General features: G+C 42.5%; 1 protein-coding gene across 2 annotated transcripts in view; it reads right to left on the reverse strand.

Annotated features, from left to right (window-relative positions):
- Window positions 1–27,742, reverse strand: part of LOC122658090 (AP-4 complex subunit epsilon-like) — a 126,448-nt gene that overhangs the window by 68,432 nt on the left and 30,274 nt on the right. Inside the window, exons 4-7 of one of the 2 annotated variants that reach the window (XM_043852977.1) lie at window positions 24,419–24,634; window positions 24,181–24,294; window positions 2,669–2,866; window positions 2,419–2,550 (exon numbers count right to left, since the gene is read on the reverse strand). In XM_043852977.1, coding sequence (XP_043708912.1) covers window positions 2,419–2,550; window positions 2,669–2,866; window positions 24,181–24,294; window positions 24,419–24,634 — 660 coding nt within the window. The remainder of the gene's footprint in view (window positions 1–2,418; window positions 2,551–2,668; window positions 2,867–24,180; window positions 24,295–24,418; window positions 24,635–27,742) is intronic. The other variant, XM_043852978.1, reaches the window with a different exon arrangement.

Genomic DNA, 27,742 nt, shown 5'->3' on the forward strand with positions numbered 1-27,742 from the left:
CAGGGTACAAACCAGGCCCAAAATTCAGATTTAGGGTGCAAACAGAAACTCAGGTTCAGTCAAGTAATGGGACTGAAATCAATGTCGAGTGCAGGCCTAGGTATGCAGCAAACCCTCCAAGTAGGGGCTGATTTGAATGGCCAGAAACAAGACTACCAACAGAACACCAAAATTAGAAAGTATAGAACTGGGTGTAAAACCCAAACCAGCCAGCAGTTTGGATCCAAACTTGGACCAAGTGTAGTGATTGGTAAAGGGAACCTTTGCTCCAAATTTCATCCAATTGTGATGGTTGGATGTTGAGATATGAGAGAAACTCCAAAATAGAAGGTTATGGAAAATCTCCAAAACAGTGCTGAACTTGGGCTCCAATAGTAATCGAGTGTAGATCTTGATGGTGGAAGGCTTTGCTGCAAATATGAAACAATTCTTATGGACAGAGGTGGAGTTATGGGATGGGAATGAAATTAGAAGGTTTGGTGTTATGGAGCAATCCAGCCAAAAGAATGGTCTGCAACAGCAATCGAGTGGGATGATTGGTGTTGTGATTTGGCACTCAAAGTCTCAACAGGTTCTGGTGGATGGATGAAATTATGAGACTCAGATGTTGCGGCAACCTTCAACTCGCAGGAGCAGCACAGGGGTCTTCAATCGATTGGTCACAGCAGAAACAGATCTGAACCTTGTTTGTTACTTGATTCTGATCTTCAAGAGGTCCTCACAGCACTTGTAATAACTTCGAATTGCAGCAACAATAAAGGGTATCGAACAGGGTAGGAAGAATAGGAAGATAAAGAGAAGAAGATAGAGAAGACAGAAGAAACAGAGTAGGGGGAATGGCTCTCTCAGCCTGGGTCTCTCACCCACAGCTATCCCAGCTGTTGAAACAAGGAGGTTCTCCCATAATTCGATGGCAAGCTTGGCCAGCAATTTTCTATTCTCAAAATTGGATTCCTTCCTTATAATAAGAGGCCTATTAATAGCTTAGGCAAGCTTACAATAAAAATAGAAACTACTAAATCCTAACTAAAATAGAAGGTACTAAAAATTAGCTACTAAGGCTTTATAATCCAGCCTTCTAAAATAAAACAAGGAAGGTCACTAAAATAGAAACTAAGGAAATTAGCAACTAAGCAGTTGGGGAAGGGACTGGTCAAAGACCCGATCTTCTGTCAAAAATCGTGGCCAACAAAGGCTCCTTCTAGAAGTCCAGCTGGCTGGCTCGAGCTGGTCTCCTTGGCTGGTTCGAACTGGTCCAAGCTGGGCTGACTCGAACCATCTTGGTTCTTCTTCGTTCTCTTCTTCTGGTCAGAATCTGCATCAAGTGTAGGCTTACATAAGGTTGGCATCTATTTTAGGTCTTAGATGGATAGTTGGATACTAAAATAGCAATCCAAATGGACAGATGAGGATGGGGCTCAGATGCAAGGAGGCGAACAAAATGCTTATGAACAGCATCTTAGGGAGAAGAAATTAGATAAAGGATTAAATGGACATAGGTAACTCATAGGATTTTGCAACAGGCAACTCCAGCTCAAACTAATTTCACCTTAGAAATCTTACCACCAAAATCACTATTAAGTGGGTGATCATCTAGGGGAACTCCATGGATAGACTGCTGGTACTTAGTATTGGTGACAATCCATTTTAAAAATTGGTAAGCCAAGTTCCAGACCTGGTTTTACACCAAACTTAGTTATATAAGACAGAGAGAGTATCCTGGATAGCTTGAAGTACAAAACAAATCTTAGAAGTTTGTCAAATTTTGAAGCCTTGGGGTTAAGAACACAAAAGTTGTCATTCTTTTGTTCATAGCAGTCAAGGCACCAAGGCGGTCGCCAGGCACCTTGTTGCTTGTGTATCTTCCCAAGCGACCAAAGTGTGTACACAAAGAACATACATTTAGGTATGGGTATTAGTGATTATACTTCATAACTTACTTCATTACCTGTTAATGTTATAATGTATCACATTGCATCGTAATATGGTGTACAATAACATCCAAACCAATGATACATTTAAAGAAATCTAAAAAAAAAATTAGCTGCTGAATATGGTGCTGTACCTAGGTGAGGCCTAGCCAATGCCTTGCCCATCCCAAAACCCCTGATTGCTAGGTGTCACCTCCATACTTTCATTGGAATTCTATTATTGTGTCTCAAGGGGAAAGAGGTTAAGGTTTTCTTTGAAGTCCAAAAGAGATTGTATGGCAAAACATTAAACTTGCTTAAAATAAAATGGATGGAAAAAAGCATGAATCTATATTTTTTTTTTAAATTGAACAGATTATATATATAACATACTTGTTACCTATTTCATACACAGAATAATCAAAAAGCAATCATCATGCAAATTTAAGATTTGTAATACAAAAAGTAGACCATTTGGTGTCTAGATAAATCGAGTGGATTTACATACAGCAGAGGATCGCAGTTGACTATCTGCACCTTCATCATCCTCCCCAAATCCTTCAGGAATTAGCCGCATTAAATTATGTGCCACCTTAACATTGACAAGATTGCCTGCATGCTCAAAGACCTTATTCATGGTCTGTGGAGAAAACACATTAGATGCCTAAACAGGACTCATTGAAGAGCCACAAAGTTATGACATACCATAATTAAAGCAGATCAACAAGATGGAAAAGCAAAAGCAACAATAAAAGCACCTGAATAAACCATTGGTTACTAGGCGCATACTGCTCTGCAAGTTCAATACATCGTGATGCTATTTCTGATTTGTAGTGATTATCATTAATGCTTATCATGTACTCAATCATGCGATCAACTATCACTTCCACATTGGAAGACTTGGTCATTTTATAAAGCAGTTCAAAAGTCTTCCTCTTTAGGGTATCATCTGGATCCTGTGGCAGGAAAGGATGGTTTAGCAGATAAACAAACCCTTATGGTTAGTATTACACAAGAAAAATAGGAATATTCAACTGCAAAGAGTGACACAAATGACATTGCATGGTATTCGACCCATGCCACAAGAAAAAGTTCAATATTCAGAATGTAGGCATTTTATACAAAGATAAGATGTAAACATTCTTTTTTTTTTAATCAACATGTAAATATTACACAACTAAACAATAAATATGTCTACAAGCCATATCTGCATCTTAACTCATTCTATTTTCTTATTCCTTCATGAGCTCCACGACAAATTTATGAAAGGACTCCAAGGAAGAAGAACTAGATCTCAAGTCAACACAGAGAGACCATGTACATTTCATGAGCTCAGGTGCATTTCTTGGGTGTGGATGTGTATCCAGGGGTCTGAACCATCTGACAGTGAAATTTTAGGATGTGGAGTATAATAATTCTCACTTCTCAACCCGAACCACATAAGCCTGCCTGTGCTAACCCACCAACTGACCCGACTAATGAGCAGGCTAAAATTAGGATAAGGCCGATTATTAAGTGTGCTAAGCATGGATATGGGCACTGGACCCCATGGGATGTTTAAACCCCTCCAATCCCATCCTAAACCAGCCTGAACCTGCCTAATTAACCAAACCTGTCCAATTGCCCAATTATCCAATTTTTACCAATAAAACAATTTAGATTCAAGTTATTTATGGTTTATATTAGACTTCATTTTTAAAAGAACTTCCAAAACCCCACCAGGCATTGGCATGGACATGGTTATCACTGTCCATCTATTCATCAGGAGGATTTAGGCCAGGCCCATGTCCTATTACCCTGCCTAATCTTATCTGGTGACTGCTGTTGCTGCTACAGCTACTACTTCTTTCTCCTCCTCTTCAATGGCAGTGGAACAGCAACGGTGGCTGCAATCTCCTTCTTCTCTGTTGGCTGCTGTTGCTGTTGCTGTTGCTGCTCCTCCTTCAATGGCATTGCAGCAGCAGAGGTGGCTGCAATGTTCTTCTCTTGTGGTAGCTGTTGCAGCTTCTACTTCTTCGTCTTCCTCCTCCTCTTCTTCTTCTTTGGTGGCAACAACAAAGCCGCTACTGCCTCAGTCTTCTCCTGCAGAAGCACCTGCTGCTTCATCTTGTCTTCCCTTTCATATTCTTCTTATTTCATTTCTTTTCCCTTTTTTATTTCCCTCTGTTTCTAACTATTTCCACTGGAGTTTCCATTTTCTGGCCTGTTTCCTGAGGCCTTTTTTTAGGGAGCCTTGACAGCAAAGCGACTGACACCTTGGCCTTCACAAACAGCCTTGGTGCATAGGCAACGCCTTGACAACTAGGCATAAACTTTTAGGCAACCAATCCATATTCTGTGTAGTATGCTTTCAGGTTAGATACATCAGTACACACTCTTTTTTTTTAACCCCGAATATTACCTGGGACCCGGGCCAGCCCCTAGAGATTTATTAAAACCAATCAATGAATAAAGAATACAACGGGGGGGCAGAACTCTCAGAACTCTCACCTCAACCTTGAACCCGACCCTGAGAACCAATAAACAAAAACCGAAACTACTATTTCCTTAGAACTGGCAATCCTGCCTTGTCTTCCCGGAGTATCCGCTGTAGATCCACAGGCAGCTGGTTGCCAACATGGTAGCTGATGGAAGAACCAGTGTCACAGGCTAGGTTGGCCATCCAATCCGCCTTCCAGTTACTCTCTCTATAAGCAAAGGTAACCATAGCCCGAGTAGAGTTAATTAAGGCCATGACCTCTTGAAAGTAATACCATCCCCTCCAGAGAGTACACCTCTTACGGTTAACCATTCTAACGGTGGAAGCAGAGTCAGAGTTAACCACAACATCAGTATGGCCCAACCCAAGGCACAGCTTCAACCCATCTCTCAAAGCCCTCAATTCAGCCAAAAAGTTAGTGCACTCACCATAGAGGGAAGAGAAGGCTGCCAAGGCAACACCCTGCTTGTCCCTGATGACCCCTCATCCCCCATCCACCCCAGGGTTGCCTCTACAAGCACCATCCACATTAAGCTTCACTGAGACGTACGGTGGGCACCAATAAACAGGAATAGGCCACTACATCCTGGCCAGAAGCACCGATAGGCCCAGAACCTGCAGAATTAAGCCATCTCTGTGGGAAGTTGCATACCCCACCTTGGAGGGGTACGGAAGGCCCCTCACCTACAGCTTTAAGCACTCAACTATAACAGTTGCAGGCCGCCTGCATTCGCCATGTCTTCTATTATTCCTCTCCTTCCATAGCTCCCAAACAATTAAAGAAGGCAGAAGACCCGTAATGTACGCCCTTAGGCTGCTACAACTAGCCAACCCCTGCCAAAGAAGAATACGACTTCTGACGTCCTGTAAAGGTAGGAGTTCAATGTCAAAGACACGTGAAAACAAACCCTAGACCTTCGCTGCAGTGCCTCCAGCAACGAGGCAATGATCAGTGGTCTTCCTCTTAGGCCTCCTGCAACAATTACATTTCGAAGCCAGAGGAATGCCTACCACCATTAAAGAGTCATCAGTGGGGATTTTCCCATTGATGAGCTGCCATGTAAAGAAGGCTACCTTTGTGGGCAGAGACTGATCCTAGATCCATTTAGCGTAGGCAACCTTAGGCGACCCGCTCCGGACTTCATTCCAGATTGATTTAGCAGTGATGGCACCATCACTAGAGCCAGTCCACACCAATGCAGCAGCCTTATCAGAAAGGACAAAGTTTCCCTGCAGAATGCTTTGCCTGATCCCAGCTGAGTCAATTCGGTTCAACACTTCCTGTCTCCAGGAGCCATCCTCATTCACAGCATCCTTAACACACAAAGTCATGTCAACCTGAAGGCCGTTGTCCACTACATCAATCAAAGGGCTAATCCCCACCCAGTTATCCAGCCAGAACAAGATGTTCCCCTTTCCAACTAACCACCGCGATTTCTCAAGCAAGAAATCTTTATAAGCTAAGGCATTCATCCATGATCTCGACTTTAGCCCACATGCCCCTGCCAAGGCAACATGAAGACCCTTGAAGGCTTTAGCTCTGAAGAAAGAACCCCATAGCAAAGTACCAGCAAGAATCCTCCACAACCTCTTGAGCCTTAGTGAGAGCCCAAAGTCCTCCAGCAGCCGAACCCCCAACCCCCCTTCCTTGAGAGGCCTACAGACCTTGTGCCAGCTCACCCAGTGCCGTCACTTTCCCCACTCTAAGCTCCCCCAAAAAAAGTCTGCAAAAATGTCGTAGAACCTCCTAAGCACAGCCTTAGGAGGCTCCAAGGAAGCCAAAACATGGATGGGAATAGATGCAAGAACGTGCTTTAACAGCGTCACCTGTCCCCCAGCAGACAAGAGCCATCCTTTCCACCCTGCCACTTTGTTTCTTATTCTTCCAACTAGATCATCAAAGAAACAAACTATAAGCCTTCCAGTGTAAAGAGGGGCACCCAAGTAAGTGATAGGTAACTCCTTCCTTACAACCCCAATGATGGTCCCCACCATGCAAGCTCTTGCCACCGAAGCCCTCTTTCCCAATACAAAGCAGCTCTTTTGCTTATTTACTAGCTGCCTCGAAAAGCTTTCATATCTGCTAATAAGGCCCAAGATTTGCTTCAACGAGGTCTTCAAACCCCTGGTAAGGATAATAGTATCATCTGCGAATAGGCAATGGGAGATTCCAGGACACCCTCTTGGAAGCCAGAAGTAAGATGCTCGCTCCTCGGCAAACAGATTTTTTAGCCCCCTACTTAGAACCTCTTCCGCCAAAATGAAAAGAGCAGTAGATAGGGGATCCCCTTGCCTCACTCCCCTGGAAGACTTGAAGAAACCTGAAGCAGTACCTCCCATTACTATCGAAAACTAACAGTTTTCTAGTCTTCCTAATCAAACCAATCCAAGCATCAGCAAAACCAAATTTGGAGAGCACTAAGTACAAGAAGTTCCACTCCAGACGGTCAAATGCCTTAGCCATGTCCAATTTGAGAATAACATTTCCTCCCCGGGCCTTCCGGTTCAACTCCTGGGCGATCTCCTGGACAATGGAGATGTTATCATGGATGCACCTGCCCTGGACAAAAGCTCCCTGCTCTTCTGCTACCAAGTGAGGTAGAAGACCAGCCAACCTAGAAACAAAGATCTTGGCAATAATTTTGTAAGAGAAATTACAAACGCTCATGGGGCGGAAGTCAGACATTACCTCAGGGCTGTCCTTGGGGATAAGCACAAGATTGGCGGACGTGAAGCTCCTTGGAAGACTGCCCCTTCAAAAAAATCCTTTACAACTGCCCAGACATCCCTTCCAATAACCTCCCAGCAAGCCGTGAAAAAATGCCCAGAGAAACCATCAGGGCCTGGAGCACTGTCACTAGACAAAGCAAAAACAGCCCCTTTCACCTCCCCCAAGGAGGAGAAATCACCAAGGAAACATTGTCCTCCTCCGACACCACCTGAGGAATATGGGCCAGCAGCCCCTCATCCACCAAGCATCCCTGAGTAGCAAAAATATCTGAGAAGTGACTCACTACTGCTGACAATACTCCCACATGGTCAGTAATCCACGAGCCATCAACCGCTTTAATTTTAGGGATACTGCCAAGCCGCCTTCTAACATTAACCACAGAGTGGAAGAACTTAGTGTTCCGATCCCCCTCTTTTAACCATGTAGCCCTAGACTTTTGCCTCCAAAAAATTCCCTCCTGCAGCAACACCCCCTCCAACACTTTCCTGGCCTCCACAAGGACCCCCATGGAATCAGGGCTAGCAAGGAGATCGCTAGCCACCTCCGCCCTGCTAACCACATCCTCAGCATCCCTGACATTCTGATGAATATTGCCAAAAACCTCCCTATTCCATGTACGGAGCGCACCCCGGAGTCGCTTGAGCTTCGCAAACAAGACATATAGCGGGAAACCAAAGACAAGCAGCTCCCACTGAGTCTTGATAAAGTCATAAACCCCCAATTGCAAAGTCCACATCTGTTGAAACTTGAAAGCTGAAACATGCCGAGTATTAGGGTCTATAACAGAGAAGTACAAGGGCGCATGATCAGAGCAGGTTCGACTGAGGTGGGTAACCCCACAACTGGGGAAAGCTGCAAGCCAGGCCGGGTTCAAAAGAAAACGGTCCAGTCTGGCTAGGATCCTCCCTGCACCAATTTGATTATTAAACCAGGTGTAACAATTTCCAGCATACCCCGCATCCATAAGACCTGCGCTACTAACAAAACCACCAAAGTCATCCATAGACAAAGACCACGCATGCCTGCCACCAGCCTTCTCCAGGGGAGCTAAAATAGCATTGAAATCACCACCTACCACCATAGGGAGAGAGGTGGACTGAGAGAAACGATCAAGTGCCTCCCACAGCTCCTTGTGCTCAACAGCCGCACAAAGTCCATGGACAAAAGTGACGTGGAAACTTTGCGCGTTGGTTGCAAGGCATTCCAGTGTAACAAATTGACCACCACCCTCCACCACAAAAACCTGCAACGTGCTCCTCCAAAAAACCCAAACCCTATCGGTAGTATATACCGAATCCAAACCAATCCTCTTCAAAACAACTTGCACCTTGGAGAGCTGTGCTTTTGGCTCCGCTATAACAACTAAATCCGCACCATACTGCTTAACCAACGCTTTCAATCGCCTAGACGTAGGCTTGTGCCCCACACCCCGTGCGTTCCAAAATAAACAAATCATTTGGAACCAGGGAGAGCCGAATCCACCGGTCCCATAGACCTCGTGATACGTCGTTGAGCACCCCCCTTCACCTGCCAAACTCGCTTTAATTTTTTCCTTTTGTACACATGAGCTACACTGAAGACAGATGACTGTGGAGATTTGCGTTTTGCCCTGGGGAGCTCCACCGTCCTCCCCCTACCACCTTCTTCGCCAACCTTCTCAAAGGTTCTGCGGAGTCTCTCCCCGAGAGTGGCATTAAATGCCCTGAAGCTCTCCAATAACTCAACTCGGTTCAAGGGAGCATCATCCCTTGAAGTCGCCTGCCAGTCGTCTTTAGAGCACAGACGTCCTTGCTTTTCCCCCAAAAAAGGCGTTGGGGAGCCCTCCATGAATTGCGAGCCTGACCTCACCAAAACACCGTCATTTGCCCCTTCAGTCTCTACCTCACAGATCACCTCCAGGCGCACAGGCACAGGCGCAACCACAGTTGTCGCCTCCACACCACCATCACACGCCCTCGAGGAAGCATGAGGGATTACCGCCCCTGCCTGGCAGCTCCCCACCCATAATGGCCTCACTGGGCACCGCCACATCAACCTCTGCAACCACACCACAAGACCCCCCTCCCGCCAGGAAGACCACAGCCCCATGACCACGGCTGCCCAGATCGCCCCCTGCGGCAGAACTTGGCCCCTTTCCAGTAGCCCCCAAGGCCCCTTGTGAAGCCCCTGGGCCTGCAGGCCTCTAACATCCTCCCCTTCTAATCAAACCACGCCCAGCCTCGGCACCACCCTGCATCGCAACACCACTATGCACCACTGCACCTGCTCTCGAAGAGCCCTCGCCTCGTGGAATAAAGACACCTTCCGAAGTCCTATCCCCATTTGAAGCCACAACCTCCTCCGCCAGACCAACAGCCACAGAAGGAGTGGCCATCTTCTCGCCTAAACCAGTTTGAGCAGCACCGAGCCTCCCTTTCAACGATTTCCTGCAACAGTCCTTGGAATGTCCCAGCTTTTAGCAAAAGCCGCAATAAAGGGGCAGCCGTTCATAGACAACCTTCTGATGAAAGCCCTCAGAACCACACCCAACCCTAACCTTCTGAGGAAGCGCTGCTCGCAAATCCACCTCTACGCACACACGGGCCGCCACTGTGCGCGTACAGTTAACTGTTGCCCCATCAATTTTCAGAACTCTACCAATAGCACCAGCGATGGACACCAAGTAATTCCCCTGGAAGAAATTAGCTGGCAACCTTGGAAGGGAAACCCAGATTGGCGCAAAGGGGGATTCCCAGCCTGGGACAAAACCCGAGGTCCATTTCATGAAACGCAGCAGAAACCCTCGGACATAGAGTTGTTCCTTCACCCAGACCTTAACGAAATCCTCCTGAGTAGCAAACCGCATAAGCACATGCCTTGGATCCACGGTCGAAACGACGACTTCCCCTTGAAGAAAGCACGATTTCAGTAGAAACTCCTTGGTCGCAAATAAGGAAGGTCTGCCATGGCAGCACTTGGCAATCAAGGTCGACGAGAAGGGACGCTCCGACCTCTCCACCTCTTCCTTGGAGAAAAACAAAGCAGGCTCACCAAACAACAACAACGGCCTCTTGATCTCCACCGCCACCGGTGGCAGAGCTAACGAACGTGAAACCACTGAAACGAAGGATGCTGGCGAAGCACCAGAAAGGTAGGGACCAGAGGGGCGATCCTCCCGACGTGGGGGAATCTCCATAACCTAGGCCCCACGAAGAGGACCTAAACCTGCACCTCCGCAGACTCGCGGAACTAACGTGCACCTGCAGTTGCATCCATCTATCACCTGTGGGTACATGCCATTTGAACTCGATTTTGTGACTTAATGAGAGCATCCACCATCCATCCGTAGATACTCCATCCAACAAATCAGAAGAATAAAAAAGAGTGAATTTAGAGGATCATACACAACCCCCACAGCCATATCCTTGACGCCTCATGTCTGACACAGTTACTTTGAGTAAAATAAAGTGTCCAGGTATCATAGGAGAATTTGAACATGTAACTTCAGTAAGCTTTGCATGCATGACAGTCTACAGTAATACAAAACCAGAATTCTATGCGTTGTAGTCTCTTCATGAATCCCTAGAAACATGGAGATGAAGCTTGCTTCCACATTAAGACACCCTCTGCAATATCTTGCCATATATGGGGAATGAACAGGCACTAAAGAGAGGGAATTTGCACCTTGTTTCTACCCATAAACAGTAACAAAGCACTGCACCTCTGTTTTAACTAATGACACTAATGATAAACTGAAACCAACTGTTAATGTGAAATCCATTAAGTACTTCCCCAGTCTTAAGGCCATGGAAAGCATAGTGGGCAATAAAATTTTCTGATTTACTAAAAAAAAAGGAATAATCATAATTGTCCCTCTCTCAGGACCTAATGGCATCACAATGCTCTCCTATTTCTTTATGATAAATCACAATACTATATGACCGAAGACTTTAACCATAGTTCTCCAACTCCAAAGTTGATGATGAAAGAGGATCAAGATCCTTTACCATCATAGCTTGCATCTCCTCCTTGGTTTGAAATGGTCATCATGAGATCTCTCACCTCATTAGGAAGGCCAGAAATCTTTATTCCATTGGAGCGCCACATCTAGCAATTCCTTACATGTGAGCTTGCAAAAGGTGGAGTTGGGATGGAGTTTTTGTATGCCCAGACGTATCTAATAGAATAATGCTTACGATGGCCCAATGGTAGGTGATCTTCATTACACTTCTTGTTTGTGGTGTGCTCTCTTCTTATTATAAATCAATTCCTCATTCATCACCCCCACACAAAAGTATTAAAATAAGTAAATAAATAAATGTGATACACTCAAATGGAAGTCAGAAAACAGTGCATCAGACTACTTTCAACTCCTAAAAGATAAAACCACCTCAACAGTCTACCACCATCCTCCAGGAGATTTTTTATTTATCTTCGGAGGCTCAGGAGCTCAGTCTGACCAACCTAAAGCCAAGTTTTAAAAGCTCAAAAGAAAGGGACAGGGAGCAAAAGCTTTGGATGATCAGTTATATTCACCAAAGAGATCAGAGTTCAAAGGGTAATCCAAGTGAATCAAAGGGCAGCCAGAACTAATGCAAGGTCTTGTCTCATGACCCTATCTCAAGAAATATTTCGGTTTTGACATCAAAATTCATACCGTTTCAGCAATTTGGTTTCATACCACCGAAACAGTACATTCATTTGATTTAAATACCAAATCTTGGTCAAAATAGGTCAATGTTTTAACCCATGTTGACATATTTCAACTAAAACCTGTGAATTCGACTCCAACCCCTTGCTTTGAGTTTCCTGGTCATTCCACTTGCAAATCTTTTTGGAATAACATGTTGGAGGCTTCAACAACACAGCTACAGCAAAGATATAGTGCATTTGAGCTAGATTTCTTGAAGATTCACAGTTTGAGGTATACTCTTTTTCTCTAAAGTTATTTTTAGAGTAAATATGTAGCAATTAGGCTTCAATTTTTTATATTTTAGATGAAATAAGCTGGTCTACGACTTCATGCAGTCAGATTTAGTTTTATTTTTTTAAATTATTTTCTAAATTTTCTGGTTTAAAACTGAGTTTCTTGCAACAATTTTTTTTTTAAAAACAGGGTTAGTACTTAGTAGTTGACTATTTACTTAAGGAGTTAGGGTTGTAACACTAGTACAATTGTACGTGTATGGTGTACTAGTAGTTGTAAGTTGTAACATATTACATATTGACATTTAACAATATTAAATGACTTTTCTCCATTTGAAAATTGCAATTTCATACTTTAGTTTTTTTCATTTATTTTTGTATGTTATATTACTATTATGTGTAACATAAACCATATTTGAGAAATATAGAGCCAAGGTACACCGTACACTGCCAACCTAGGGTGCAAAACCAAACTGACATTTTGAGTGTTTTTTTAACAATCAAAACGTCCCATTGAGTTTATGGATGCTTAATTAGGGTCTCCATGAAGTTTTGGGCCAAACTATGGCCATTTGACCACCAAAATGGTCAAATAAAACCAACCATTGAAATGTGTAGAGTTTCGACTGAAAGTTGGTGGTTTTGCGAAATATTTCGGGCTTGAACCTTGATCATGACTGGGCAGCGGAGGAGATTCTTTGATTACAAATTTACAAGTGTAAGGGACTAAGGCTTACATGTTTAGGCTTTCTTCAAGGGGGCCTCAATGGGAAGCTGTCAAGTTGCAGTCAATGAGGCTGAAAACCTTCGTAACACATACACTCCAGTGTAATTTTCTAACACTGTTGAACATTCCAAACACAGCCAGATACTTTACTTTTCTATCCTTAAATAGGCCTTAAGGGGATAAGAAGGAACAAGATATAGGGAGGGGTAAGAAAAAGATTGTATGCAGATTGCAGGGGAAATATTACTTTAGTCACTGCTTCGAAGTTCTATCAGTATCTACTCTTCCTTCTCAACTAAAAATAATAAAATAATCAGATGTATTGGCATGAAATTTATATAATTATAGTTGCCCCTTGGTTAGATAAAACATTGCTATGACATACTTATGCCTGCATTTCAAGTTTTCAGGGATAGATACTTATCATCCACGTTAAATAGCACACACATACCTGTATAATTGTTAGTTTAAAACCCTCACAAGCAAGGAATTAAGTCTCGGAGCGTATCGTATCATCTCGGCCGATACGTCTCGGTATCGGTCGAGGTCGATACGATACAGGTCGAGACGTATCTTTTTTTTTTTTAAATGTTAATGTCTCGACTGTATCGAGACGTATCGACCGAGACGTACCGAGACGATACGATACGATCGATATGTATCGATACAGAGGAGAGTTTTTAAAAATTTGATTTTATTATTTTTTTAAAAACGATACGTATCGTCTCGATATGTATCGACCGATACATAGCGATACATATCGAGACGACTCGATACATCTCGATACGTATCGTTAACTTAAAAAACACATGGCAATTTCATTCTTGTCACCTGAAACTCGATTTCTAGCAGTCCTGGCGGAAAAAAGCTCTTCCTAGCTTTGAGAAACCCTTCCTTTTTGGGTAAGATTTCTTGAGGGTTTTCATTTCTTTGGCAAAAACGAACTTAGAGGAACTGAAATCACATCATTTGGTGGATCTAACAGTCCACATTCGAATTCAAAAGTTGTTCTTGAAGGGTTAGGCAAGTTTTTTGAAAAAAACTTGAATCTTTTGCTTTAATCTTTGATTTTTGGTATGTTTTTTGGTATGAATCAAAGAGAATATGTTAAACAAACATAGAAATTGCATTATTTGTATGCATTTACAAAGATTTGGTTTCAAATCCATGTTTCTTTGACCATTTTTACCCAAAACCGAAAATTCCTTCTTTAAAATGATTTTTTTTTTTCTTAACTTTAAAATAAATGGTAATGTTTATAATATATGGAGTACATTATGTATAGATGTATGACATCCCAAGAAGATTATACAATTACCCTAAAATCTGTATTTTTTTTTATTTTTTGGGTATTTTCTGAACTTATAAAATACTTAAAAAATGTAAAAAATCTGATTTTTCCATCTATACTCTTTCATTATAGTTTGATAAAATGTATAATTGGCTGAACTAGAATCAAAGACTTAGATTCATATATGTAGTACATTACGTCATTTTTTTTCATTATTTAAAAAATTAAATAATGTGTAACTAGTTGTAGAAAATATAAAAATGTTTAAATATTGTTTAGGGCAACTTTGCTAGGTAGTAAATACATGAAAATGATGCAATGCATGACATGCATCATAATGTCTGTCTATACTTGTATAAACAATACATTATTGATGTGTGGATTTGAATATTATTTAATATATATCTTATATAGTTATCTACTTTTGTTTGGTATTTAGGACGATGCCGCGACAACAAGACATTAGGTGGTCGTATTGCACCAAGATAAACAATAATAGATTGCATACACAGTGCAACTTCTGTGACACCCAACATCTTGGAGGTGGGGTAACTCGGCAAAAAGAGCACATGGCAGGAGGATATGGAAATGTTTCCAAGTGTACAAAGTGCCCTATAGAGTTAAGCAAGGCAATGCAAAAACATCTTAGAGATTCCAAAAAAAAATTCAAGCAAGCACGTGATGATGATGATGCATTGGTGGAAAATTTGATGGAAGATTTTGAAGATTATGAAGGATCGGATATGGAAGCAGAGGGGGACCCAGAGTTGGCATGGGCGATGAAACAATCAAGACATGAAGCAAAAGAGCAATAATGGAGAGCTGGGCAATTGATTAGAAGTCAATCAGCTCGACCCAGCCAGGGCCCTGTAGATATTGGTGTTGGCTCCTCTTGTCGTCCATCTCTAAGTAAGGGTAAGCAGCCTGTTGGCCTTAGTAGAGCAACCAGTGTGAAGGGGATGTTTGACCGGTTTACAAAGAGTGGTAAGGGTAAGAGAAAGAAGAGCCCAGATATCAGAGACATGGATCCTAATGTCTATAAACCAAGGGATGCTGGCCAACAGAGGATTGAAGAAAACTTTCAACCCAAAACACTTAGTAAAAGGATAGGCAGAGCAATCTCCAGATGGTTCCACGATTCTATGATTCCACCACATAAGGCCAAAGATCCCCACCACTTCAAAGCCATGGTAAAGGAGATTCAGCGGTGTAGGAAAAATGTTAAGCCACCCACACCTCATGAGATTGTTGGGCCTTACTTGGATGATATTGTCCAATAGGTGCATGAGTATGTGGAGAGGTTCAAGGAGAAGTGGCCACTATATGGAGTGACCATCATGTGTGATGGATGGAGTGGACCAACAAGATTATCCATCATCAATTTTCTTATATACTGTGATGGAAGGACGATCTTCCACAAGTCGGTCAATGCATCTAGTGAAATCAAAGATGCCAATTACTTGTACAAGTTAATGGATGAAGTTGTAGAGGACATAGGAGAAGAAAATGTTGTCCAAGTAGTAACTGACAATGCAGCAAATTTCAAGAAGGCTGGTCAGTTACTTATGTTAAAGAGGCAACATCTATTTTGGACACCATGTGCAGCTCATTGCATAGATTTGATGTTAAAGGACATAGGAGAATTGCCCAAGGTCCAAAAGTTGGTTGGTAATGCAAGGAAAATCACCAACTTTATTTACAACCATAGTTGGGTTTTGGCATTGATGAGGAGTTACACACAAGGGGATTTAGTGAGGCCTACAACAACAAGATTTGCAACAAATTACATTGCAATTGATAGCCTCATTTCCCGAAAGCATGGGCTGCTACAGATGTTCACCTCTACCGAGTGGTTGACTAGCAATTATGCAAGGTCTGAAATTGGGAGATTTGTTCAAGATCTTGTCACCTCCTCAAAGTTTTGGGCTGCCATGGGCCGACTTTATAATGTTATGATGCCACTCTTTTGTCTGCTTCGAAAGGTTGATGGGGATAAAGAGCAGACCATGGGTAAGATGGTACAGGCCATGGGATGTGTGAAGAGAAAAATACATAAGAATAACCAAACATCAAACAAGAAGCATTTGAAGATTATATCCGATCGATGGGAAAATATGTTGGTTCAAGATGTTCATTGGGCAGGTAATCTTATAAGTATATGACTTTGGTTTCATTTTAAACACTTAAGAGTTAGTAAGTTACTATTTATTTATTTATTATTAGAATTTCTAGGTTTCTAACCATCCATTACAAACCATGTGCAGCATATTATTTGAATCCAGATATCCAATACTCCAATGCTATAGGGTATAGACCGGATCTATTGCGTGCCCTAAGGAATGTTGTGAACAGAATGGAGCCAGATGTAGCGAAGGCCACACTTGCCATGGATGAGGTTAGAACTAAATTAGTTGTATAAATGATTGAAACCAAGAATAGAGTGATTGGTGGAAGTGGAACTAATATTTTAATTTTTTTAATACCTCTCTAGGCTAAGCATTTTCGGGAGGCCACTCGTGGTTTTGCTGATAGAATGGCTATCCATGCTAGGAGCACACAACGCCCAGGTAAGTTAGGTTTACCTAATTTATTATATCATTTAAAATTTGTTTTAAGGTTTTGTCTTTTAATATTTCATTTATTATTATGCAACTGATTGGTGGCTAAGTTATGGGGGTACTAGTGCTCCACACTTAACCCGAATTGCAATTCGAGTGTTATCCCTAACGGCATCCTCTAGTGGCTGCGAACGTAACTGGAGTACATTCGGGTTGATACACACCAAACCCCGGAATCATCTCAGACTCTCAGTTATTCAAATTTGGAGAAGCTAGTGTATGTTCATTACAACATGAAGCTAAAGCTTAAATATTTAGAGCTGGAAAGAGAAGGAGATGATGTAGATGTCAACCCAATCGACATCAACCACCTACTTGACGATGAAGATCCAGTTAGAGCATGGATAGAGGATACCGATAAAGTATTGGTGATGGATCAATTAAGTGAGGATCGTCAGACAACCAAACCTGATCCAGTGATAGAGAGCATCATTAAACAGATGGATGAGGATGCAACACAGCCACCATCACAAGATCCTTGTCCTAATGTTGAAGAAAATGAAAGTAGCTCTGAAGAAGGTTTAGTCAGGAGGACAAGGTTAAGTCATCCGTATAGAGGAACTCAATAACATGTTGATGATGAGGATGAAGACGACGACGGTGATGGTGATGGTGATGGTGATGGTAGTGGTGGTGGTTCTGTTGCTGCTACTACTGCTGCTGCTGCTGATGATGATGATGATGATGATGATGATGATGATGATGATGACGATGATGATGATGGTAGTGGTGGTGGTGGTGGTGGCCATGGTGCTGGAGGTAGTGGTGGTGCTGGAGGTAGTGGTGGTGGCCATGAGGCTTTACAACATCGTGCAGGGGTTCAGTTCACATGTGAGGCAGGATACACACATACTACCCAAGATATGGATCATGGTCCTGAGCCTACTGGCCATAAGACTTACTCGCGGAAGCCGCATAAGGGCAAGTCTGCCAAGCGCTCCCACAATCCATATGATAGTGATGTGCTTATGAGTGGCATGGAGTCACTTAGCATTAATTCTGATTATGCTGGTGCTTCATCAGGCCATGGGCATTATGCATCAGGTTCTTCTTCAGGCTATGGACATGGGGCTTCTGTAGGGTATAGAAGTTATGGCTACGGAGAGAATCAAGCACAAGCACAACCTAGTGCTTTCGTGACATTAGCCACTCCAGAGCAGTACACACGATTCTACTATGAGTAGGAGAGTCACTACCATCAATATTTTGACTGGGCTCAGTATAGTGCTTATGTTCGGACAGTACACAACATCATCCTAGTCGCTCCTATTGTTGAAGACCCTTACAGACATGACTTTGATCCACCCCGACATTCTTCATGGCAATAGAGTGACTCTACATGTAAGGAATTTCATCTTTTAATCTTTTATAACAATTTCAAAGTGCCGTACTTGTCTGCTTATTAATTATTCACAATGCTTAGTATATATGCATGATATATAACACAAATTGCTTGTTTATATTGCTTTTTGTGTCCAAAAGTGTATTTTCATGTGTATTTTAATCATTTTCATGCGTTTCTGCACCGATCGACATGTATCTCCGATACGATACGATACGTCTCTTAAAATCGCCTGACCGATACGATACCCGATACCGATACTTAAATCCTTGCTTACAAGTCATGCTTTAAAGTGAGATGTATACTGTAATTGTTGAATTTTCTGTATACCAAATCAATGGGGATCATATAGTTGTATTCCCTTAGAATAGAAACTAAAAAAGCTTCTTTTTCTATTCTTCCATCAGTTTATTTTAGGTTTTCGAGGACTAAAACGTGAGTTAATTAATATTCAAAACATTTTTTCTTAAATAATCTAAACTTCCATTTTTTCTTTGTATTTCTAGAATATCTTATCATGCTAATTTTTATATTCAGGCATCACGAGAACTCAACCTTCAATGTTTGGTGTGGTATTTGACCCTACCCCCCTTGTCTTTTATCTTTCTCTTCATACATCGACCATACAATTGATCTGAGAGGGCTTTTCTTGCTAGATCAGTAGTCGAATTACTCGACCCATACTCTTTCTACTTAATCTTTCCCAGCCTAGGTCCCCCTCTGGGGATAACCCCTTGAAGAAGGGATTTCGCCTCAAAAGGAGGTATTTGTATTGTAGTGCAATATTGAGAATTAGGTAAAAATCATCACCTCAGCGGGGATCGCTATGCCACTTAAATGTCTTAGTTTACTAAGTTCCTTTTCAAAGCCCAAGTGGGCCCAAGAGCTTGCATCAGAAGATATGCTCGAGAAGGACATCCGCTACCTAGGAAAACAAGAGCTGACAGCCTTTCCTATCCCCGGAAAACTCGTGATAGAAGGAAGCTCCCATATGGCTATAGCTAGAAAGTTTTTCATGTTCATCACAATGGGCTCAAAACCCCCTGTTCCAATCGATGGTTTTGGGATCTTTTGGCTAATAGTTACTGAGAAACCTTCTATCAATCGTATGCCTGTGCTTGACACAGAAAGTCCAAAAGTGGGGTTCTTCTTAGGAGAATTCTTCTTCCAAGTCGAGTCACTGGGACCCTACCTGCCCTTTCAAAAAGGGCTTTGCCATACCAGATCAATAGTCTCAACCGTAAGCCCTCTTTGACCATGTCCAAGAATCCACTTCTTTACTATTTAAATAGAAACTGTTGAGGAGCTGAGACGAGGTTGGCTTCAGCTCCATTATCAACAACTGTATAGACTACAATTGATTCCTTATCGTGGACTAAAATTCCCTTCTGTCTGAAGCATTAAGCCCTTACCATGCCATGAAGCACGTTGGAGCGCGTTAGAGCCCTTACTGAGCCCGCATGAGCCCATACAGAATGCCCTTATCGAGGAGAGGGTTGTTCTCACCCCCGCTATATAATAAAATAAGTAAGCACATGGCTTGAGCACCAACTTAAGATAGCATTGATGTCTTCAACTCATAAAATAAAATAAATAAAGAATGCAATTATAGATAGTATTGATGTCTTCAAGCGTATTGTTCCTTGAGGCTATTCTGAGAAGCCGGGGTAATCCAAACATGGCAAAAGGGAAAATCTGCCAATATGCCTCAACGAGACTATGGTGGCTCACTCATTCATCTTCTATGGTGGCCCTTAAGCTCCCAAATGGGGTGTTAAAAACAACTTCCTAGCTGAGTTCCCAATGGAAGATGTAGATTAATACGGGAAAGCTCCATTGGAGTAATGCTGGAAGAGTATAAAAGTTGCTCCAGAGAAATTTTCCAAGGCGGTTTTTTTTTTTTTTTTGGATGAATATAAAATTCATTACCAAAAGGAAAGAAAAGAGAGGGTAGGGGGGACACAAAAACAATCATGATCCAATTACAAGGCCTTGCCAAGAAAAGGGAGAATGCTAGGGCCAGCAAAAGAGAAGGGGAACGGCCCCAACCTACCACAACAACAATGGGCGAAGGGGGGAGGGGAATCGCCAACCAGAGCGAAGCACAACAAAGCACACTATCCAGGGTCCAAAATCCCGAGACAAAGGACATGATCTCTGATATCGCTACTCAAAGGCAAAATCGTCCCACAGCTGGGCAAGGAATAGGCAATGCAGGGCTGAATTTTAGGATGAGGAGGGATGCTGGAGTCGCGCCAGTGGAAAACAAAGAAGGGAGGGGGGCCAGGGAGGAGGCTGGGAGGGATCAGAGAGAGGGGCGTTGGGCAAGGGCGCAGGGGGAGACGACTCAAGGGGAGGGTAAAGGCCCAAATTTTGATGGGCCAAGGAGGTAGGGCGAGAGGTAGCTGGCCCAATAAGGCCACTAGGGTCATGGGTCGGGTTCGACCCAAGGGAAGGGATAAGACCCAAGAGGTTGTGGACCAAGAAAGAGGGCTGAGAGGATCAGGCCCAATAAGGCTTATATCGGGGGAGGGGAAGGGACAAGCGTGGGGCCCAACAAAACTGAAGGAAGGGGCAAAAGGGGGGAAGAAAGGATCGACGAACGAAAGGGGGTTTGAATCCCGAGCTGGAAGAGTTGAGACCAAACACAGAGAGAGGGAAAGAGGAGGGCGTAGACGAAGTCTGCAAGGGATGGCGACTAGAGCAACGCCTAGGGAGAAGGGATTGGAGCGCAATCGAGGATGAGAGAGGCACCAAAGCCAGGTAAGGACTGGTTGCAACCAGAGGCTCAAGAAATACCAAGAACCAGAGGATCGATGGGAGTGATGATGGCAAGATCGACAAAGAATGCAAGGTCAGAACTGTCATCAACAGAATCCAAGGGAAGAAAATGGTTGTGATTGATGGTCTCAGGAGGACTGACCAACGGACCAAAGAGAGTAGCTGGCGCATGCCCTCGAGGAGAAAAGGAAGCAAAGGCCCGTCGGTGGTTTTTCTTACTCAGCCAGCCACAGCGGCAACCATGAAGGGGGGATGTGTTAGTGGAAGGGAGAGAGGCGGTGGTGCGAGTAGGAGGAGGGGGGTAGAGGGAAGTGATGGGGGCTTGAAAGCTAGTACAGGATTACCAGCACAAGGGATGTGTTGCAGAGGAGGGGAGGAGGGAAGGGAATCAGAAGTCTGGGCCGGAGGAAGGGTGGGGGAAGAAGAGATAACAGGACATTTTCCAGAGGGGTGGCTGAAAACTTTACAGGTGGTGCAGTGGGGCGAAAGCCAGTCGAACCAGAGGGCCTGACTGAAAGAGAATCATTTGTCGGCTTCAACCAGAATAGAGGAAAGAAGAGGGGAATTGGCAGATACTTCAACACAAATCATGGCAAAGGCCAGTCGTCTTGTAACTTTGTCCTCCCATCAGAGAAGAGATGTTTGCCTAGAACTGATCCCACAATGCTCAGTCCATCCTCATACCAAAAATGCAGCGGAAGACCAGGCAGAGAGACCCAAAGTGAGATGAAGCGAAGATCAAGGCAATTGAGTTGGAGAAAATGATTCCATTGTCGCAGAAGAATTGGTTTCCGCCCAACAATCCAAGGGCCGCATTCAAGTGCACAAAGTTTATCTCCAACATTTGAAAACTTGAAGATGAAGATGTTGTTGTCCAAAAGGTAAACTTCTAAACCTCCCTGTGGTTTCCATTGTTTATAAAGAGAGGATTTGACAAAGGGGAAAGGAGGGCAGCTTCTTAAGAAGTGCCCAACAAAGGCAGTTTTCCCACTTCTTTTCTTCATTCACAAGGAGATCAGAATCATACCGTTCTACTTTAGAGTAGCCAGAGGTGGAAGGAGGCACAAAGTGCAGGGGGAAACCCTCTTCCAGGGGAGATTTGGGTTGGCTAAAGAGGAAGACCAGGCAAAGCTTCTTAGAGGAGAAGGGCCCAAAGAAGGTTGAGCGAGAGAGTTAGCAGAGCATTTGGGAGGGGGAGAAGGGTCATTGGGTGGCAGCGGCACCACCCCAGGACGATCGGTCATTGTGAGAGAGGTAGCGGAGCATCAGGAGCTTGAAAATTACTCTCAGTTATAAATAAACACCCAAGGAGGAATTTTACATTTGCCTTTTGAGGAAATAAAATAAGTTGATTAATTTTTGTAAAGGTAAGGCTCAGCAGTCAGCACTCAGCACTGACCATGGTTAAGCCAATGGGGTTCCAAAATTGTTGCAAGGGCTGTCAGCTCTCTAGAATTTTCTAGGTCTGCTGGTTTCAATTTTGAGGTCCTTACTTTGGAACATAGTTGACACGGCATCTAGGTGAACCAAGGCATTGGAGGGGGCCTGGACACAAGGCGACACCAACAAGGAACCCAAAACGCCCACCTAGGTGATGAAGGCGACACTAGTTGTCAAGGTGCCTGGATGCCAAGGCGGTCACCAAAACAACGCCTTGACAACTATGCTTTGGAAAGATATTTCAGAAAGTTGTGTGTGTAGTTTGGAGATATACCCTCTATTATAGGCCATAGCACAGCCATTGCTTGTTTTTTCAGTGTGTCTGGGCTTTTAGCAGGCTACATGATGCTTGGGTGATTAAATTTGCTTCTGTTTTATATATTCAGGGAGAAAATAAATTTAACTTACTGGGTCAGTTTCAGGTCAGGAATCTGCACCACCAGTTAGCAAACAAAACAAATTAAGAACAGCAGAAATACAGCATGCCAGCATTGTACTGATTCATTTTCTGGGAACGGTACAAAAGAAACACCTTTAAAATAGAGAACCACTCACCAAACTACAAGTAAAATATTCCATTCTCCTGTTTACTGTCATAAATTAAACATGGTGTATACATAAAGAACAAACTGATACCCAGCAGTTCCGTTCAAAGATATTAGTCTAATAGTCCAGTTACCAATGTATTTTAAGTCTAAAACCCAATTATCTTATACAAAAGCTACTGAAATATGGTACTCAAACTCATTTCAACTCTCCCCCCTCCCCCCACCGAAAAAAAAAAAAAGCAAGACAAATATAACTACAAATTTAACTAAAATCATCCATCAATCCAAAATAGTACTGCAATTGACTAGTCAAATCAAACACACAGGAACACAAAATATTAAACCCACAAGCTCGCCAGCTGCCTCAAAATCTAGAAAAAAAAAAATTTCTTTGAATTTTGGCTCAACCACTAACCCAGAAAGGAGGGGGAGTTGCTATTCGACCCAGCTAATCCAATCAATCCCATACAACTGTTTTTACCCATTTCAATGCTACATGAGTCATGACCTAAAGAATCTCTTGCATGAATCCCAAAAGAAATCAATCCTTTTTATAGTTCCAGTACTGAACTCTTTTTTGGGATATGCCAAAGTTCCAAAAATCATAACCCCAACAACAAAAGTAAAGAAGAATGTAGACCACGCATGAAGAATGTATTGAAAAACATTACATGGATCAAACTTCAAAGAAAATAAATTGGAAATTGTTTAGACGACCCCAAGGTTCAGCGGGTTGATTAGTGACACTTGGATTTTGATTTTGCTTCTTTCTTGTAAAGCATCTGGAAGAGCAGTAAGCCAATATCCAAATATTGTGGTAGTACAATAAGGGTTATGATTGCGGTCTTTTAGAATTGAGTAGCTGAACTGGTGGTCCTCCTAGCACTGCTTTAATATTGTAGTCTTTTAGGAAAGACAACCATCTCCCCCGATTCAACTCAGCCTCGTATCCCAACTAGATGGGCTACACTGATCCCAAATCCTGCTTTGCCATTGAACTCTATTTCATGCCATATTTGTTGCTAACCCAGAGCCAAAGAAGGGAAAAGCAATAAAAGCAGAATACACAAGTTAAAAAGCTGAACAAGTATCTCCTTGAAGCTTTACACAGCTTCCTTCAGAAGATGTGTTATTAAACTCGCAACAGATGCAAACATGGAAGATATGTTATTATTTATCAAACTTGCCAATTGCAATTTTATACGGAACACCTACCAAAAGGCCTGAGCATCCGGTAAAATCATACATTATAGTCTAGAATGCAACACAAGAAGGAAAGTAGAGTGAAATCATTTGTAGAAATAAGGAAGCATTATGGCCACTACCATTGAGGGGCTATATGGAATTCCAAGAAGCTATCTAGTCTCTAACAAGACATCAGATTAATACAATTGAGTTAGTCTCTCACCTCTAAGCAGTCAATCACAGCAAGCTGGTGTTCCTCAGCGATCTCTGGGTTTATCTTTATAAGTCTACTAAGGGCATCAATGCCCATATACTTTAGATTATGACTATCACTCTGCTAAAGGTAGAAAAATAAAATGTAATAATCTTGGGTTATTAACTTGAAAGACAACTAACATAAACATACAAAATAATGATCTTTGATGCTTCAGCAAACCAAGTGCAAATCGTAAGATGCGAACCTTCAGAAATCGAGAAGTTACTTCTGCAGCAGATTCTAGCAATTTGGGGCTACAGTGTATGGAGGAAACACAACATATGCACTCATATAGAACAGCATTCCCGATGTTGCTTGATGAATCACACTTCCTAAATATGTCCCCCAGAACAGTATATATGTGTTCACTTGCTTGCTTGTCACCATTACCGAGCAATGCCAAAATTTTCAACAATCTGATCTGCAAAATACAGAGTAGCCAATGAATGAAAAACTATGTACAGTAACTTCATTAATGCTTGAAGCATTTTATCAGTGCAGCACCTTGTCATGTCCCATAGAGGAAAGGAATAAATGTAACAGAGAGCTGCAGCAACAGACATTTTAGGATCTGGGTGGTTCAGTAGGGTTATACAAAGGAATCTGCATCCCAAACTCTAAAACAGCTGACTTTCTTGAATGGTAGTGTAGCATGGAAGAACAAGTAGGAATAAAGCTTCCACTCAGTGATTGATTCAGATTATATCCATTTCCTATGTTAGGATTTATAGTTAACATGTAAGGGTATTGGGAATACTTATGTAATGCGTATGGAATAAGAATTAGAGTTATATACGGGGGTAATCTGGTAATTTCAGACTTGTATGGCAAGTATTTATAAGGGAGAAAGGCAGTGAACTGACCAATCTTCCCTCTCTTTCACAATCTTCTTCTTAATCCTTTTCTTCTTCTTCTTCTTCTTCTCTTCTATAATATGTACACAGTACTCTCCATCTTGAGTTTTGTTCTATTCTACAGAACAGAACTAAAATTGGTATCAGCATTCTATCCTATTCAGAGAGTTTTGAGAGTCCGTTAGCTTCCAAACTCCTACACTTCCGGTATGGATCTCCATCAAGGAAATAGGAATCCAGCTGCTCAGAGCATGTCGGGAACAAAACTCTTCCAAAAAAAGGGAAGGGTAGAATGAAGGTCTATGGGACCCCATTTGGAGCTCACAGAGAGAACCAAAGCTGCTCCTAGGTATGAATGTATGATGCAGTTAGGCATAGGTTTAATTAGAGATAATAATGTAATATTCTGTTCTTTTATCTTTATCTTCTTAGAGAGTAATTAGCAAGTTAGAGTCCAAAAATTGTTTCAGTTTAGATTAGATAGAGTCAGAGTCAAATTATGTTTTCTTTTTGCTTAATTCTACAAAAGCCATGTACCCCACGATTGGGATGTAAGTTTTTGAATAAAGAATTTATTTTGGGATGAAAGCAATGGTTGCTGTGAGCTGTGCATACCTCTCTCGCCTTCGATTCTTTTTCTCTCCTTCGCTTGAATCAATCCGCTTCTTCTACCAGGTTTGATTTTTATTCTATTTCTTCCACTTCTTTAGTTTCAGTTTTCTTTAAAATACGTTGTTCTCTGTTTCTGGGCAGTACTTGTAGTCCCAACTGTCGAGTTCGATCTTCGCCGTAACTGAACAGTTTGGCATGAGATTTTGGTCGAGGGTAGGGTTTCATATGCGATTCAACCCTCTGGATATCATACCGGACAGACCCTTCTGTTGTGAGTTAAGAGTTGAAAACTATTGTTGACAAAACAGAAATAATGGAATTGCTTCAATGATCGATTAGATCAGCCAAGCTATGTATTTATAATATAAAGAGTTACAGGTAAAAGACAATAATGGCCCTAGCATAGCCGACATAGCTAGAAACGTCAAAGAACATAAAAATAAAGTAGTAAAAGACCAGAATACCCACACGGTATTCTGGTGTACATTATTCAACACCCCCCTCAAGTTGGAGCAAAAATATCACACATGCCCAACTTGACTAAATTAGGATGAAACATCCTTCCTGGCAGTCCCTGGGTGAATATATCAGCAAGCTGATCAGTAGACTTCACATAAGAAACACAAACAAGTCCTTCTTCTAACTTTTCCTTGATGAAATGCCTATCGACCTCAACATGCTTGGTGCGATCATGCTGTACCGGATTATGTGCAATGCTAATGGTAGCCTTGTTGTCACAGTACAACATCATAGGTAGACGAATAGGAACTCCAAGATCCTGTAGCAAGCCTTTTAACCAGAGCAACTCACAAATGCCTTGTACCATAGCACGAAATTCTGCCTCAGCACTTGAACGAGCCATCATATTCTGCTTCTTGCTACGCCAAGTGACAAGGTTGCCACCCACAAAAGAACAGTACCCAGAAATAGACTTACGGTCTGAGGAACCAGCCCAATCAGCATCAGTATATGCCTCGATCCATAGGTGACCATGAGGAGACAAGAGAATGCCTTTTCAGGGGCTGACTTCAAGTAGTGAAGAATTCGAAGAACAGCCTCCATATAAGAAGTGTAAAGATCATGCATAAACTGGCTGACAATACTTACAGCAACAACAATGTCAGGACGAGTATGAGAGAAATAAATCAACTTTCCCACTAATCTTTGATATCTCCCTTTATTAACGGGTTTACCCTCCTTCTCCTTGAAACGAACATTAGCATCCATAGGAGTATCTGAAGAATGACACCCTAACAAGCCAGTTTCAACTAGAAGGTCTAGGATATATTTCCTTTGGGAAAGAAAGATGCCCTTGGAAGATCTGGCAACCTCAATGCCAAGAAAATATCGTAGTTTCCCTAGATCTTTAATCTCGAATTCCTGTCCTAGAAAAGTTTTCAACCTGCTGATCTCAACAAAGTCATTGCCAGTAACCACAATATCATCAACGTAGACTATCAAAATAGTAAGTTTGTCACCGACCCTCTTTATAAAGAGTGTAATCTGCATTACTCTACTTGTAGCCCACTGAAATCATAGCTTTGCGAAACCGGTCAAACCATGCTTGAGGGAACTGTTTCAACCCATAAAGTGCACGCTTCAGTCTACATACTTTACCTCGATTGGTGTCACAAGAGAACTCTGGTGGAATGTCCTTATACACTTCCTCATCAAGTTCTCCATTGAAGCATTTTTCACATCCAGCTGTTGCAAGTCCCATCCAAGATTGACTGCACAAGATAACAATACTCGGACTGTACTCAGCTTTGCAACAGGGGCAAAGGTCTCCTGGTAATCGATCCCATCTGTCTGAGTAAACCCTTTTGCCACGAGGCGTGCTTTATACCAATCCACGGTGCCATCTACCTTCTGTTTCACCACAAACACCCACTTACATCCAACAGTCCGTTTCCCTGGTGGAAGAGTCATAAGCTCCCATGTGTTATTTTTTTTCAAGGCGTCCATTTCTTCCATCATTGCTACCTTCCACTTTCCATCTGCAAAAGCCTCCTGCCAGTTTTGAAGAATACGAACAGAAGAAAGAGAAGAAACAAAAGCACGAA

This window comes from Telopea speciosissima, chromosome 4 (genome assembly GCF_018873765.1).
Source record: "Telopea speciosissima isolate NSW1024214 ecotype Mountain lineage chromosome 4, Tspe_v1, whole genome shotgun sequence".
NCBI lineage: Eukaryota > Viridiplantae > Streptophyta > Magnoliopsida > Proteales > Proteaceae > Telopea > Telopea speciosissima.